This window comes from Felis catus, chromosome A2 (assembly GCF_018350175.1).
Source record: "Felis catus isolate Fca126 chromosome A2, F.catus_Fca126_mat1.0, whole genome shotgun sequence".
Taxonomy (NCBI): Eukaryota; Metazoa; Chordata; class Mammalia; order Carnivora; family Felidae; genus Felis; species Felis catus.
The window spans coordinates 8185915-8199607 of NC_058369.1; the positions used below are offsets into that span (position 1 = coordinate 8185915).

At 59.5% G+C, this 13693-nt stretch overlaps 1 protein-coding gene across 3 annotated transcripts in view; it reads left to right on the forward strand.

Moving 5' to 3' along the window:
• Positions 1–205: 205 nt before the first annotated feature.
• CARM1 (coactivator associated arginine methyltransferase 1) overlaps positions 206–13693 on the forward strand; it is a 39523-nt gene continuing 26035 nt past the window's right edge. For 2 of the 3 annotated variants that reach the window (XM_023245429.2, XM_045045588.1), the window contains exon 1: positions 206–440. In XM_023245429.2, the coding sequence (XP_023101197.1) occupies positions 221–440 (220 nt within the window). In that variant the 5' untranslated portion in view covers positions 206–220. Of the gene's footprint in view, positions 441–561; positions 693–13693 lie in introns of those variants that run through there. The other variant, XM_019824912.3, reaches the window with a different exon arrangement.

The window sequence follows — 13693 nt, forward strand, 5'->3', positions numbered from 1 at the left end:
GTCCCAGGCGGCCCAGCAGGGGGCGCTGCGCCACGGGGCCGGGCCACGGCGGCAGTGGCGACGAGGCGGAGCGTGGCCGGCAGGCGGCGCTGCCCGGCTCGGCCTCGGCCTCGGCCTGCGCGGCGGCGGCGGCGGCGGCGGCGGCGGCAGCGGCGGCGGCCTGGGCCCGGGCGCGGCGGCGGCGGCGGCGGCGGCGGCGGGGCCTGGAGCCGGATCTAAGATGGCAGCGGCGGCGGCGGCGGCGGGGCCGGGCGCGGGCGGCGCGGGGACGGCGGTTCCGAGCGGCGCGGGGCCCTGCGCGGCCGTGTCCGTGTTCCCCGGCGCCCGCCTCCTCACCATCGGCGACGCGAACGGCGAGATCCAGCGGCACGCGGAGCAGCAGGCGCTGCGCCTCGAGGTGCGCGCCGGCCCGGACGCGGCGGGCATCGCCCTCTACAGCCGTGAGTGCGGGGCCCCGGGGCTGGGCCGCGCGCCGGGGCTGCCCACGAGGCCGGCCGGGCGGGGGACCGGGGCGGGAGGGACGCGGCGAGGGGCCCGGGGCCCCGGGGGTGAGGGGCCCTGAACCGTGGGGGCCTGGTGTGAGGTCCGTGGCGCCGGGCCGAGGGAGATGGGAGTGGGGGCCCCCGAGTCAGGCGAGAGGAGGAACGATGTCAAGGGGCAGAGAGAAAAGAGGGCGTGCGTGGTGGCCAGAGGTGAGGTGCCCGGAGTACGGTGGGAAGCGGGAAATGGGGGAGTGAGGGCCCTGAGATTGGGAGGGGGTGGGCAGGAAGCGGGGGGCCGAGCGGGGAAGGTGAATTCGTAGCATGCTGGGGGTGTGGGGGCTGGGTGGGAGGAAAGGGGGCCTGGGGTGTGGGAGAGGTGGGAGTCCCCGGGGGCGGGTGTGGCCGCCCTAGGGGAAGGAGGGAGGGGTGTGGGCAGCCTTTGGCCATCTCTCGGGACTCCCTGGACTGCTAAGGACAGTTGGAAAGCGGTGCCCGGCCTGGGGCGGCCTGGAGGACCCGGTTCCACCCATCGGGAGCCTTTTGGCGTTCTGGACCCCCGTGTGGGAAACTTCTAGACCTGGGGAGAGGGCCCATGCCGGGGTGGTGCGAGCCGCTGGATGTGCTCTTGGTGGAAACGTGGAAGGGTAGGGCCCCTTCTTGATGTCCGGCTCCGAAGTAAGAGGTAACACAGCCTCCTCCCTCGTCGCGGTCCTCGGGTCTTTCTTTTTGGGGATGTGAGAAGCTGGTAACATTTTCAGAAGCTAGTTTCAAAAACTGACATTTCAGTGGAAAAAAAAAAATCACAAATGTGTTTGCCAAGGCCCCTGAGTCTTTGTGGTTCATCCTTTTTCTTTCTGTTACTCTTTTTTATCTGTTCTCTTTGATTCCTGATTGCTTGTTCACATTTTGCTATTCTGTTTCATTCAGCTTTGTCTCCGGTTTTCTCGTGCTGATGCTCGGGGAGCCACTTAGGAGGCCTCTCCTGGCTTTTGGCCTGTGTGAATTTTTTGCCACTTTGGGAAGGGGGTGATGCAGAGGAAAGCGCATAGAGCGGGTGGTTCACACAGGGTTCTTCCTGCACCTCTGCCCGGAAAACCCAAACTTATGCCTACCTCCCAAGTGTCACACCTCTTTTTGCTGGGGCAGAGCTGGGTTTTCTGGGACCAGCTGAGAGGAGAGGGGAGAAAGGTATCCCCGGTGGGCATCAGAGCTCAGGACAGGTGCTTATGCTCTCCACCTTAAACTCAGCAGGATCCCCCAGATCATGAGCATGATCGTTCATTTGGCGGGTATTAATAAAGAATAAAGCTGAGCAGAGGTACCTGGGTGGCTCCGTCGGTTAAGCGTCTGACTTCAGCTCAGGTCATGATCTCACGGTTCGTGGGTTCGAGCCCCGCACAGGGCTCGCTGCTATTGGCGGGGAGCCTGCTTCGCATCCTCTGTCTCCCCCCCTCTCTGCCCCTCCTCCTCTCATGCGCCTTGTCCCCCCCCCCCTCAAAAATAAATAAAACATTTTTTAACAAATGGGAAAAAAAAAAGAATAAAGATGAGCAGCATTTCTCAAACTAGGATCCTAAGGCTACTCCTCAAGCAGTTCCAGGCGGGTTGGGTTTTTCTTCTGTAAATAACGTCTTTTGATTTTTGAACAGCTTTTGATTTATAGAATTATTGGGAACATACTACAGAGGGTCCTCGTATACTCCACACGTGGTGTCTCCTAAGCTTAGCACCTTCCTCCAGGAGGGTTTTTACATTTTATGTTTCTGTTGTGTGGGTGATCTTGACGTTGTTACTAGTTGTAAAGATAACATCCTCTTTTAGGGGTAATTCCTAACGGAAGCATTGTAAAGAGGAGAAAGTCCACGTTTCTCAGATTGAGATCCTCAGTCGGGGACGATCAAGTCTCGCGGGGTCTGAGAGAACTTTTTCCTCATTATGTTTAAGTCACATTGATGTGGGGCTGAGAACATGGATTCTGGAGTCAGCCGAACCGGGTCGTGTTAATTCCTCAGGGCTGCCATGACCAACTTTCTTTTTTTCCCCTAAGTTTATTATTTATTTTGAGAGAGAGAGAAAGAGCGCATGCATAAGTGGGGGAGGGACAGAGAGAATCCCAAGCAGAGTCAGCGTGGAGCCCGATGCAGGGCTCTAGCCCGTGAACCTCGAATCATGACCCGAGCCGAAGTCAGACGCTTAACCAACTGAGCCACCCCGGTGCCCTTGCCGTGACCAACTTGGTGGCTTAAAAGAAAAGGAACGTGTTCTTGTACGGTTCACGGCCAGAGGTGTGAAATGAGGGTGTTGGTAGGGCCACACTCCTTCCAGAGGCCCTGGAGGAGGATTTCTTCTTACCCCTAACAGCTTCCTCTGGGGCCAGGCCTTGCTTGGCTTGTGTCAATAGAACTCCAGGCTCTGCGTCTGTCTTCACATGGCCTCACCCCTGTGTCTCTGCGTCTTTTCCTATAAGGACACCTGTCATTGGATTTAAGGCTCACCCTATACCCAGAATGATTTTACTTTAATTACATCTGCAAAGACCCTTTCTCCCAGATATGCCACATTCTCAGGTCAGGGAGTTAGGGCTTGGACATATTCTTTCAGGGTCTACTACGAGGACTAGATTGGTGCCCTGCCGGTGTGGGTGAGTCTCTGTACCTCGGTTTCCTTATCGGTAGAATGGGGGCAGTGGCGGGCCTTTGTGGCACATAGTGTGTTTGCTTCGTAAACTAGCACTTCTGTGGTGGTAGCACCTGCTCCCATCACAGGCTGGGGCCAGCGATGACCTCAGAGTTGGCTGGGTTACTGCTCTGGGTGAGGCAGCACTGGTTCCCGAGCAGGCGTGGAGAGCGGGGTCCACGGGGAGGGATTGCCCCTGGAGTGTGCCGGCCGGGTGCAGAGTACCAGGCTGAGGTGTGGGGGCTGCGCTCCGCCTCTGGATCTGAGAGCCGGCCCGGCCTGCCGGGTGGAGCCCAGCCACCAGCGTCCTGGAGAAAGTCAGAGATGGTCCAGCCGCTGCATGTGCGGGGATGTGGCGGCTCCGGGGACCTGGGGCCCGCTAGGACCTTTAGGCCTTTTCTTGGGTTGAACTTGCTTTCCTGGCCTCAGCATTTTCCAATCTGGGCCCTTCTGGGACCTGATTGCTTTGGCCAGTTGAGAAGGTATCCGGAGCCCTGTTCTGCTCACCTGTCCTTCATGAGGCAGGGTCCTGCCAGCTGTGTGTGATTCCAGACCCCCGTCCCCGCTCCGGGATTCAAATCTGTGTGCGGGTACGGACAGGGAGGTCGGCCAAGACCCGAATCTCCCCGTGTGTCCCGTGGGAGGCGAGTCAGAGGTGTGCTTGGGTGCTGGCGGGGGTTCTGAACGTGGAGTCTCACTCGTGTGGGTCACCAGCTGTGCGGCCTTAAGCCATTTCACCTCCTCTGAGCTTGTTGCCTCACCTCTAGCAGCACTTACCTGGACACAGCCTCAGTTTCCTCTTCTGCAATGGGAATAATACCACTTGGGGCCTGGAAATGGGGGTGAAGTGGACCATGGGGATGTGGAACTAAATGTTTCAGTAGATGTTATTTTAAAGTTTTTTAACGTTTATTTTTGCGAGAGAGCGAGCGAGCACGAGCACACAGGCAGGGGAGGGGCAGAGAGAGAGAGAGGGACACACAGAATCTGAAGCAGGCTCCAAACTCCAAGCTGTTGGCCCAGAGCCCATTGTGGGGCTCGAACTCACGAACTGTGAGATCACGACCTGGGCTGAAGTCAAACGCTTAACCAACAGAGCCACCCGGGTGCCCCAATATTTCTGTAGATATTGTTGATGGTGTTGTTACCGGCATGGAGGCATGTAGATCTGGGTTTTCTAGGAGGGAGCCCCTTACGCTGCAGGGCTGTCCGGCTGTCTCGCACCGCCAGCAGGTGGGGGAGGGACCCTTGGGCCGCGACTTCTGCCCCAGGCAGTGGGGCTGGGAGATGGGTGTGGGTAGCGGACACACAGCCCTGTCCCTTGACGTCTGCGCCCTCCCCGGGGAGAAAGATGGCAGCCGCAGAAGGCCCTGCCCCAGTGGCCCTGCCGTGAACGACCACCCTCCCACCGCTTCTTGCCAGCCGAAGTCACCCTGGCCCGTGTCCATGGCATTGGCTACCAAACGGCAGCTACCAAAACCAGGCCGTCTTCCCTGGGCAGAGGTGCAGACTTCCCGGGCCTTGAGGAAGCTTTGGCACGGCCTCTGGAGTTCTCGGACGCAGGGAGCCCTCCCTTTGAAAGGAGGCAGCCTCTCGGGAAGCCCGTGGTGGGGCAGCCAAGGTGGGGAGCGGAACAGATTCTCGGTTCCTCGGGCCCACGGTGTCCTTTCTGGAGATGACTGTGTCACTTTTCTTTCTTGGTCAGCGCGAGTCACTTTGCCCGGGTCTGTGGACTCTCCCCGCCCCCTGGCTCTGACAGGGGCTAAACTTCAGTTTGGGGGGGGGGGCACGCCAGGGTGCGGAAACCCCAGAGAAAAACCCTTTGTAGAAGCCAGGTGGAGCACGGCCAGCTGCCGCAGAAGCAGGGGCTCTTCTGGTTCCCTCCGGTCACGGTTCTGGGAGCCCCCTGGCGGCTGGGGGAGGGGCAGGGGGTACAGAAGAGTTTGTCACGTGCCCAGGCTTTAGGGCATTCAGAGTCAAGCTGGGGCGACAACCCAGAAGGTTAGTAACACCGGAAGGGCATTCACAGTGCGGTGGTGCCCATAAGTTGCTGCTGCCCGGTGTCATTTTTATTGAGCATTTACTGTGTACCAGGCTCTGCATAAAATGTTTGACCTTGAGAGCAACTGGGGAAAGGATAATAATACGCCATTAGGGTCTGTGAGCCAGGCAGGGCCTGTCGCCTTTTTTCAAACAGCTAAAGGGAGCCTGGTACATCTTTGAAAGTTTTATTAGAAAAACCCAACAGCTGAAGTAAGAATATTTAACTGATGCTCGTGTGTCTTGCAAAAACTAAAATCCTTATTTGGAAGCCTGTGGACCCCGGGGATAAGTGAAGGGAGTGGGAGGGGGGAGGGGGTGCTGGGGGAACTCGGCCCCAGCCGGGGCTGCCAGATCTGCCACAGCTTTTAAGAGAAACCAAAAAGCCCTTCTTTGTGTGCGTCTGTTTATTTTGACTGTGAAGTCTCCAGATTGCTCAGGCCGGATAGAGGACATTTTCTGGACCGTGTGGGCCAGGTAACCTGACAGGCGTGGCCCTGGCTGTGTGTTACCACTTAGAATAGTCCTGGGAGGTCAGGGACACCGTTCCCATCTTATTGGTGGAAAAACAGAGGTGAGAGGTGACATGGCTGGAGGGCAGGAGAGCGGGCTTCCAACTCACCTCTGTTGCACCTGCTGTTTTACGGCAGAGTGGTTCAGTGAGAAAAGGGGGTCAGGATTCAGATTTGTTCAGGCATAACAGAGATCCAGGGTGGCAGCGGCTCAAACAACGTGGCATGTTATTTATTGTGCTTCACGCCAAAGTCTGGAGGGTGGGCGACCAGGGCTGGCATGGAGGCTTTGCTTCAGGAAGGCCTCGGACCCAGGTCCTTCCAGCTGACCCCCCTCCACCATCCCTGGGGTGAGGTCCTGCCGTCGTGGATCAACATGGCAGCTGGAGTCCAGCTGCTACCCCGGTTTCCAGACAGCGGGATAAAGGAAGGGACAAAGGTGGGCCAGGTGTCCGTTAAGGACAGTTTCCACAAGCTGGCTGTGACGCTTCTGTTTTCATTGTTGGCTGGAAGGCAGTTGCAGCGGCACCACTAGCTGCAAGGGAGGCTGGGAAATGTAGTCTTTGAGCCATCAGCTCAGCGAATTTCAGGGTGTCTCTTTCTGTAGAAGAAAGGAAGGACAGAACAGAGACTGGGAGACGGTCAGGCAGTCACCTTGGCCACAGTAGGTAGGATGTGGTCGTAGCCAATGTTGGGAAGGATATTCCTGGCTTGTGGGGTCCTCAAGGTGGGGGGTGGGGGCAGCAGCCTGGTGTGGGGCAGAGGGGTCTCTGCAGGAGCTAAAGGGAGGGTAACAAGGTTAGGTCAGGCCCAAGTCACGTCTTACAAGCGACAGGACCTTTTCCTGTGATCAGGAGCCGCCCATTTTCCGCACAGGCCCACACGGTGAGATGTTATTTCTGAAGCAGCGGGTTACAGTGTAGATGGGAGCAGGGAGTGAGGGGCCCGTGGAAGCTTCCAGACTAGAGAATGCAACAGGAATGTAACCGAATAGTTTCACCTTAACCTGCCCCAGGAGTGTGTCAGAGGTCCGGAAGTTGTGTTCTGGAACAAAAGGTGAACTCTGCCCAGGGCAAAGGCCATGACCCATCGCCAGGGCGTTGTGACCGACCTGCCCTCAGGTTTGCTTCACCACGTGGTTAAAATAAAAGTAGACTCTGGGTATCGTATTAATTGTGCTATTGTGCATCACAGTCTGACTTTTTACTTCTGAAAACCTAGAAGGGCTGGCAGCCCTGGGCTTACAAGCCCCAAGGCCGAGCTGGGTAGCGATGCCCCCTCTGGAACTTGCCAGAAGTCCACTCCTGGCTCGTCACCGCCCCGGCACAGAAGCTTCGTGGTCCTTCCACTTGCAGCGGATCGTGTCTTAAAATAGGCATTTCTCGGGGCGCCTGGGTGGCGCAGTCGGTTAAGCGTCCGATTTCAGCCAGGTCACGATCTCGCGGTCTGTGAGTTCGAGCCCCGCGTCAGGCTCTGGGCTGATGGCTCAGAGCCTGGAGCCTATTTCCGATTCTGTGTCTCCCTCTCTCTCTGACCCTCCCCCATTCATGCTCTGTCTCTCTCTGTCCCAAAAATAAATAAACGTTGAAAAAAAAAAATTAAATAGGCATTTCTCTGAACCCGGGTTGCCATTGGGTGTGGGAAGACGTCCCTTCCCCTCAGCCGGCACCCTCTTTTGGCTCCTGGCCTCTCTGGGCACCTGAGTTTGAGCCCCACGGAGGTGGGGCTGTTACCTCTGGTCCTAAGCTGATCTGGCCTCAGGTCCTAGATCCCACCCCCCCCTTCCTGCCCCCCTTCGCCTTCTCTGCCCGCACCCGTGCAGGCCCAAAGCGCTGCATTGGCAGTTTGGAAACCCAGGAGTTCCGAAAGCCAGCTTGCCGCTCCTTTGACAGCAAAACCACCCTGGCCCGAACCCTTCACGTTGGCAGAATCCCACCTGAGTTGCCACGTGGGCCTTTTCTAATCTGCTCATCCGATTTACTCTGACTTTTCATGCCTTTCGGGGTGGTTGGGGCCCGTCACGATCGGAGGTCACAGGTGCAGAATGGCCCGCGCCGTGAGTGGCACCTGGCAAGCGAGCGCCGAGGCCACCCGTGGGGGCCTGGCCAAGGTGGGCGTGCGGGACCTTTGGACGGGAGCATGGCGAGAACTCACGGGTCATCTGAGGTGCCAGGCCTCGGACCGGGTCGGATTTAGCAGAGTGGGAGAGGCTTGGGAACCTTCGTGGCATGTGCTGTGTTCCTTTCCTGGGGAGCTCGCTCTGTGTTTGGGATCTGCTCCCCAACTGGGGAGGTGGTGAATTTGCCAGGACAAATGGGGAAAGATACACCCACCCCAGAGGAGGAGGAATGGAGGTTTCAGACCTGGGACAGACTTGCTGCTCCCGGTGGAGAGTGGAGGCTGGGAGGGGCTTCCTCAGGTGGCTCCGAGAGGGGTCTTTTCATCTGGAGTCCTCGATGGCCCTCGGGGGTCCTATGATGTCCTGAAATTGTATGCGGTTTTGCCTAAGGGTAGAGGGACAAGAGTCACTAGCTGTGACCTTGAATGAGCCTCCTTGAGAAAAAGGAAAAAGGGTGACAGCGGCATGTCTCTTGAGGGAACGCATGTAAAGTTCCTTGTTGTGCGTGTACCCAGTAAACTGTGGCCATGGCATTGCCGTTGGTTTTCTGTGTGTCTTTCTGGGGAAAGGCTCCCCGCTTTCGATGCCCCCTGCGAGGGATCTGTGACACAGGAAAGGCTGACCATCGCTGGAGGACAGCGGCAGATTGGGGAGTGAATGGATGTCTCTGGCTTCTGAGGAATGGGGGTGGCCAGTGGGAGAGAGGCAGGCGCCCTGCTCTCATCCGGCAGGAATAAGAGGTCAGCGATGTCTGTCGGAGTCACTGGATTTCTGGTCAGGAGGGGCAGCCCCCTTGAAGCTAGGGGAGGGGACCCAGCCAGATGGCAGGTGGTGGGGGCTGGATGGTGGAGTCTCCAGGAGAGGGGAGGGTGGGAGGGCTGACCTCACCCAGGCCCTCTGGGCCTACCAACAGTTCTTTGAAGATGGAGAGACCTGACTTTCCATCCTCCAACCACAAACGTACTGCGGGGGACTTGGTGTCTTTTTATTGCGGTGGTTACCTTCTGTCTGTCTACCTTTAAACAGCTGGCAAAACTTTTCTGAGCGTCTGCTCCGTGCCAGTTACTGTTTTAGGAGCTGGGGATACAGTGACGCCCAAGATAAGCACGCAGTCCCACATTTGCCGACCGGGGGGTTGTGTGACAGGCTCTGAGCCAGCCGTCGCCTAGACCTGTCGTGCTTAGTGGTCAGGGTCCTGCCGAAGGAAGTGAACAGAGCAGAGGTCTCAAAATGCTGGGGAGGGTGAGGGGGGAGGCGGGGTCATCAGGGCCCAGCAGGGCTCCTGCCCCGGGGCGCTAGAGCTCCTGGGACAAGAACAGGTGAGACGGAAGGAGGGCATGGTGGGACCTAGTCCTGGCTGCCGGCCTCGGCGGGCATGACCTCTCTGTGCCTGTTTCCTCGCCTGGAAAATGGGGATCCTGATGGCACCTACCTCGGAGGGTTGTTGGGAACTGGGAGCTAATACAAGTGTTTACAATCATGTCTGCTGCCCGGCAGGCGGGAGTTGAGTGAGCTGTGGGCCTGGTATGGCCAAGGGCAGCCAGCCCCCAGTGTGGCTGGAGTGGGATGTGCAGGGGGGAGGGGAGGCCTCACAAGGGGGATCTGTGGCGTTTATGCCAAGAGTGTTGGGGGAGGGAGGTGACACCTGTGGTTGTGTCTGGGCTCAAGCCCGGTCTGTCCCCTGCCCTTTCCTAGCAGGGTGATGCCTGGCGAATGACTCAGTCGCCTGAATCTCAGCTTCCTTGTCGGTGGGGAGGCTTCACTGAAGGGTGTAGCTGGTGGCAGGTGGCCTAGTGGAGGTGGCCATCTGTGCCCGGACAGTAGGCACAGCCCTGCTCAAGCCAGACACGATCCCCACCCTGGCGTACTCCCAGTCTCGGGGAGCCGAAAGTAGCAAAACCCCGTCTCCCAGCTGCGGGAGACGTGGCCCAGGAGTCGCCTGAAGAGAGTGGCAGCCGAGGAGCTAAGCGTGGGGGCAGGAGGCCCCTGGTCTGACAGGGTGGCGGTGGCGAGGAGGAACTCCTGGGGGCGGGGGGGGCAGTGGCTCTGCTGGGGTGGGGTCTGCGGCATCTCTGGGCCAGCCCTGCTGCTCTCCTGGGTCCCTGACTCTGCATTCCCTGGTTGGAATGCACGTTCTCCCTCCTCCCTCCTGGACGAGGCAGCCCTCTCTGGGTCGGAAGCTGCTGGAGGCCATGATTAGCATAGGCTGTGTAGCCTTACCTTGATTTGACCTGGTGACTCTGTCCCAGGTGATCTCTGTTTCGCTTCCATCTCCTCCTGGAAGATGCAGGGCAGTGAGAGGGTTGGTGTCAGCCCAGCGCACCTGGCAGGTGAATAACACACAGGGTTATAGGTCATTGGCCTACACCTGCTGTGTTGTCGGGAAGGGATGATGTACCCCAGGTGTGGGCAGCCAGGTGCTCGCGATCATAAAGCCCTGAGACAGGTGGGGCTGGGAGGGGCACTCGGCGGCCTTGAGATCCTGCCCGGCCCCTCCCGGTGCCTCATGACTCAGGAGGGAGCCCCTCGGTGCGTTCACCCTCCCGCTTTCTCCCTTCGGGGACTAGCTCCGGAGGATTCGGGACTCAGGGTCGCAGGCAGGGTGCTGGGTGGGGCCGTGGGCACCCGCCACACTCGCCCGGAGAAACCACGTCACCTGTCCCCGCGCTTGTACAGAGGACACAGCTCTGACTTTTGGTTGAAGAATCTGGAGTTCCCGACTTTCCCTGCCCCCACTCCCTTTGTTTCCCGAAAACCAGTTCTATGAAGGAAATTGAGACCAGGCTTCCCCCAGGCCTGCAGGGGTTGGATGGGGAGACTCTGTGCCCTCGTGTTTTTCTTTAGATGACTTATTTATTTTAATTGTTGTTCAGTCAACACCCCCAGATGCCCGGGCTTTCAGTCCTGTCCGGTGCATTTGACAGTTGTGTCCACCCACGAAACTGCCGCCCGACGCCAGACCTAGAACTTGTCCCCCAGCCTCTGGGTGCTTTTTGTTCTGTCAGGCGGGGCATTCTTGGAAACAAGTCCAGGCTGGTTTGGGGGAGGGGGCTCTGCCTCCTCCCCACCCCCACTCCCTGCACCGAGAGAGGGAACCCCCTTTTATTCCCTCTTTTTGTGTCTTTGAAGCGATTCATCTCCCACAGCTTTGGCAAGAACGGGTCTGGGCTGTTTTTCTTTAAGATTGTTGGCGGATTTGCCTCCCCGCTAATTGTGTTCGTGTGGCTGGGGTTCATGTTCGCTGGGTATGTTATACATGTCGGAGCAGAATGGTTTCAGGGGTGGAAACCTGCCTGACCACACGGGCAGGGGTGAGGTTCCAGGCGAGGACAGCGGAGGGGGCCTGGGCAGATGGGTGCTCTGATGAGAAAGGGGTGCTCTCGTGATCCCCTCCAGGGGGCACGTGAGTAAGTAATCAAAGACACACTGAGCGGGGGAGGGTCTCTTATAGACCCAAGAGGGACATTCCAGAAAATTGGCCACATTTTCCCTTGAGCCTGAGGGGAAGGCAGTGGCCAGCTGGTTTCCAGACCTGTGCCATGTGTCCTGGAGGCCTCTCCACGGAGCCCGGAGCCCGGCTCTGCCCTGAGCCCTCTGTGTGACCAGAGGTTGGAATCCCCAGTGTTAGCTGGGCCCCCCAGGGGGCAGACATGGACAGGATGCCTGGCTCGGTCTCCCCCTACCTCCTCTGCCCCCATGCGCTGCTTATCTTGTCTGCTGAGCGCCAGCACGAACATGTGCCAGGCGGGCACCGAGCCAGGCACTTTACGTTCATTGATTGTCCCAACCATCAGAACAGCCCCGAAGGGCCGGCCGGCCGCTGTGGCCACTTGGCACAAGGGTGCTGGGTGGAGGCGTGAGTAGGGGTGAAACCAGCCCGTGCTCTGCTCCCCGAGCCACGCATGCTCTGCAGGGAGCCACAGAAGCCACAGCCCCTTCCTCTGGTTTATAAACGAGGAAACTGAGGCATTCGATGGCAGGTAGCGGCCGGGACGCCAACCCACGTTTGGCTCTGGCGCCTCCACTTAGCCGTGTCCCCTTTCAGGCGCTGGTGACAAGTCCGTGAAGGAGATTTAACGCTGTGTGGAGGAGGCGCCCCTCTGCCCCTTTGTCCTTGTCCTGTGTCAGAGAGGTGGCCCCGGAGGGCTCTTCTGGAGCCCGCCTCATTGCTGAGTCCGTTATGGGGTGAGGCAGCCTCCGTCCCCCTTCGCCTGTGCACATCTGGAGTCACATCTGGTGAGGCAGCCTGAGGGCAAGGGGGGGCATGCAGGGTCCTCGAAATTCTCATCCTGTACTCTGTGCGCCTGGCAGTGGGCCAGAGGGGCTCCCTGAGTCCCGGGGGCCTGGCGGACACCCTCCAAGCAGTGGCGAGCCCTGCTTCACCTTTGCGCCGGTGGTCAGGCTTCCCTTCCAAGCTGGGCCTGAGATGGACCCCAAGTTATTCGGCCCCTGGGCTGCGGTTTCCTCTGTCATTTTCTACTGAGGCTGCCCCTGCCCCGTCCTCCTGCCTCTTCCTGTTTGGCCTTTCTGGAGCCACCCCAGTCTGCTGGTCGAGGCCCCTCAGCTGGCCCCAGGGCAGAACCCCCAGAAACCATACTCGCATTCCTCAGCTGTGACTGGCTCCGCTTCCTGTGCCGGGGCCACGGTGTGCGATGCACTCACCACTTAGGGGTCGGGCTCCCGCACAGCCCGGGGTCCTCCTGCTGCCCCTTGACGCACCTTGTTCCAGCCCTACCTTCCAGGCCTCCCTATGTGTCCCCTGTGTAAGGGCCTCCGCTGCCCACCTCGGTCCCCAGAGAGCACTGCCCGCCCAGCTGCTGCTGTCGTGGGTGGTGGAGCCCCGTAGTGACCCTCACAGCCCTGGGGGACAAGCTCCATCACCTCCCCATAGTGGAGGCTCGGCGGGGGGTGGCACCTGTCGTCAGCTAGACAGGCCCAGTTCTGCCAGGGCCCAGAGTCCACGTCCTTGCCCGTGGACGCTGGGGTGGGGGTTGGCTCTTTCACAAGATGCTGAGTCCCCAGGCCAAGCCTCCCCGAACACGTGCCTCGGTTTCCTCTCTCGAAAGGAAGGTGGTTGGGAGCAGTAACCGGGGCACCCGAAGGCGTTAGGCGCTTGCTTGCCCAGTACGGGGTAGCTCACCGCTTCGGAGGCAGGGCCAGAGAAGGGCCAGGAGGAGGAGGCCAGTGGCCCAGGGTGTGGAGCAGAGGGCTGTGGGCTCGGATGCTTTGAGCCCCCACCTCCCAATTACCCGCTAAGCCCCTGTGCTTTTAGGGGCTGGGGAACCCTGGCGCACATCTGCTGTCCCTTTTGTAGCTCACAAAGCCCCGGGCTGCGCAGCTGATTAGCATGGATGGGGGAGACAAGTGCTGATGCTCCCGCCCGCCCGCCCGCCCGTCGCCAGCCAGTCAGCCAGTCGGTGGAGGAGGGAGACATTTGCATGTAACAGCCCTGCTGACTGGTGCCCCTGGTACTTTTCTCAGGAAAGCGCGGCCCTTTCTTTGTCTGCTCCTTCTCTTCTTGGGGTTGCCCTTCTGTACACCCCACAATTAGACTCCTCTTCAGGCTCCCCTAGACCAGTCCTGTAGGGCCTGGCGGACCCAGCCACGGGCAGACCCTCTGAGAGGAGTCCCCTTGTCCCCTCTGACCGCACGGAGCTGTCACTGGCTGATCCGGGAGGTTTGGCTGTCACTAGTGCAGGGCGGTGGGGGGACGGCTGGGTGCTTCCCGGGGTGCAGAGCGGTGCTCCGGTGCTCCTGGTTCAGACCCAGCGGCTGCAGGGAGGCTTGTGGCCCCTGGGACACAAGGGGGGCCTGGCTTCCCCGTGGGACAACAGGAAACCCCGGGGGAGTCCCTGCCCTCCCCC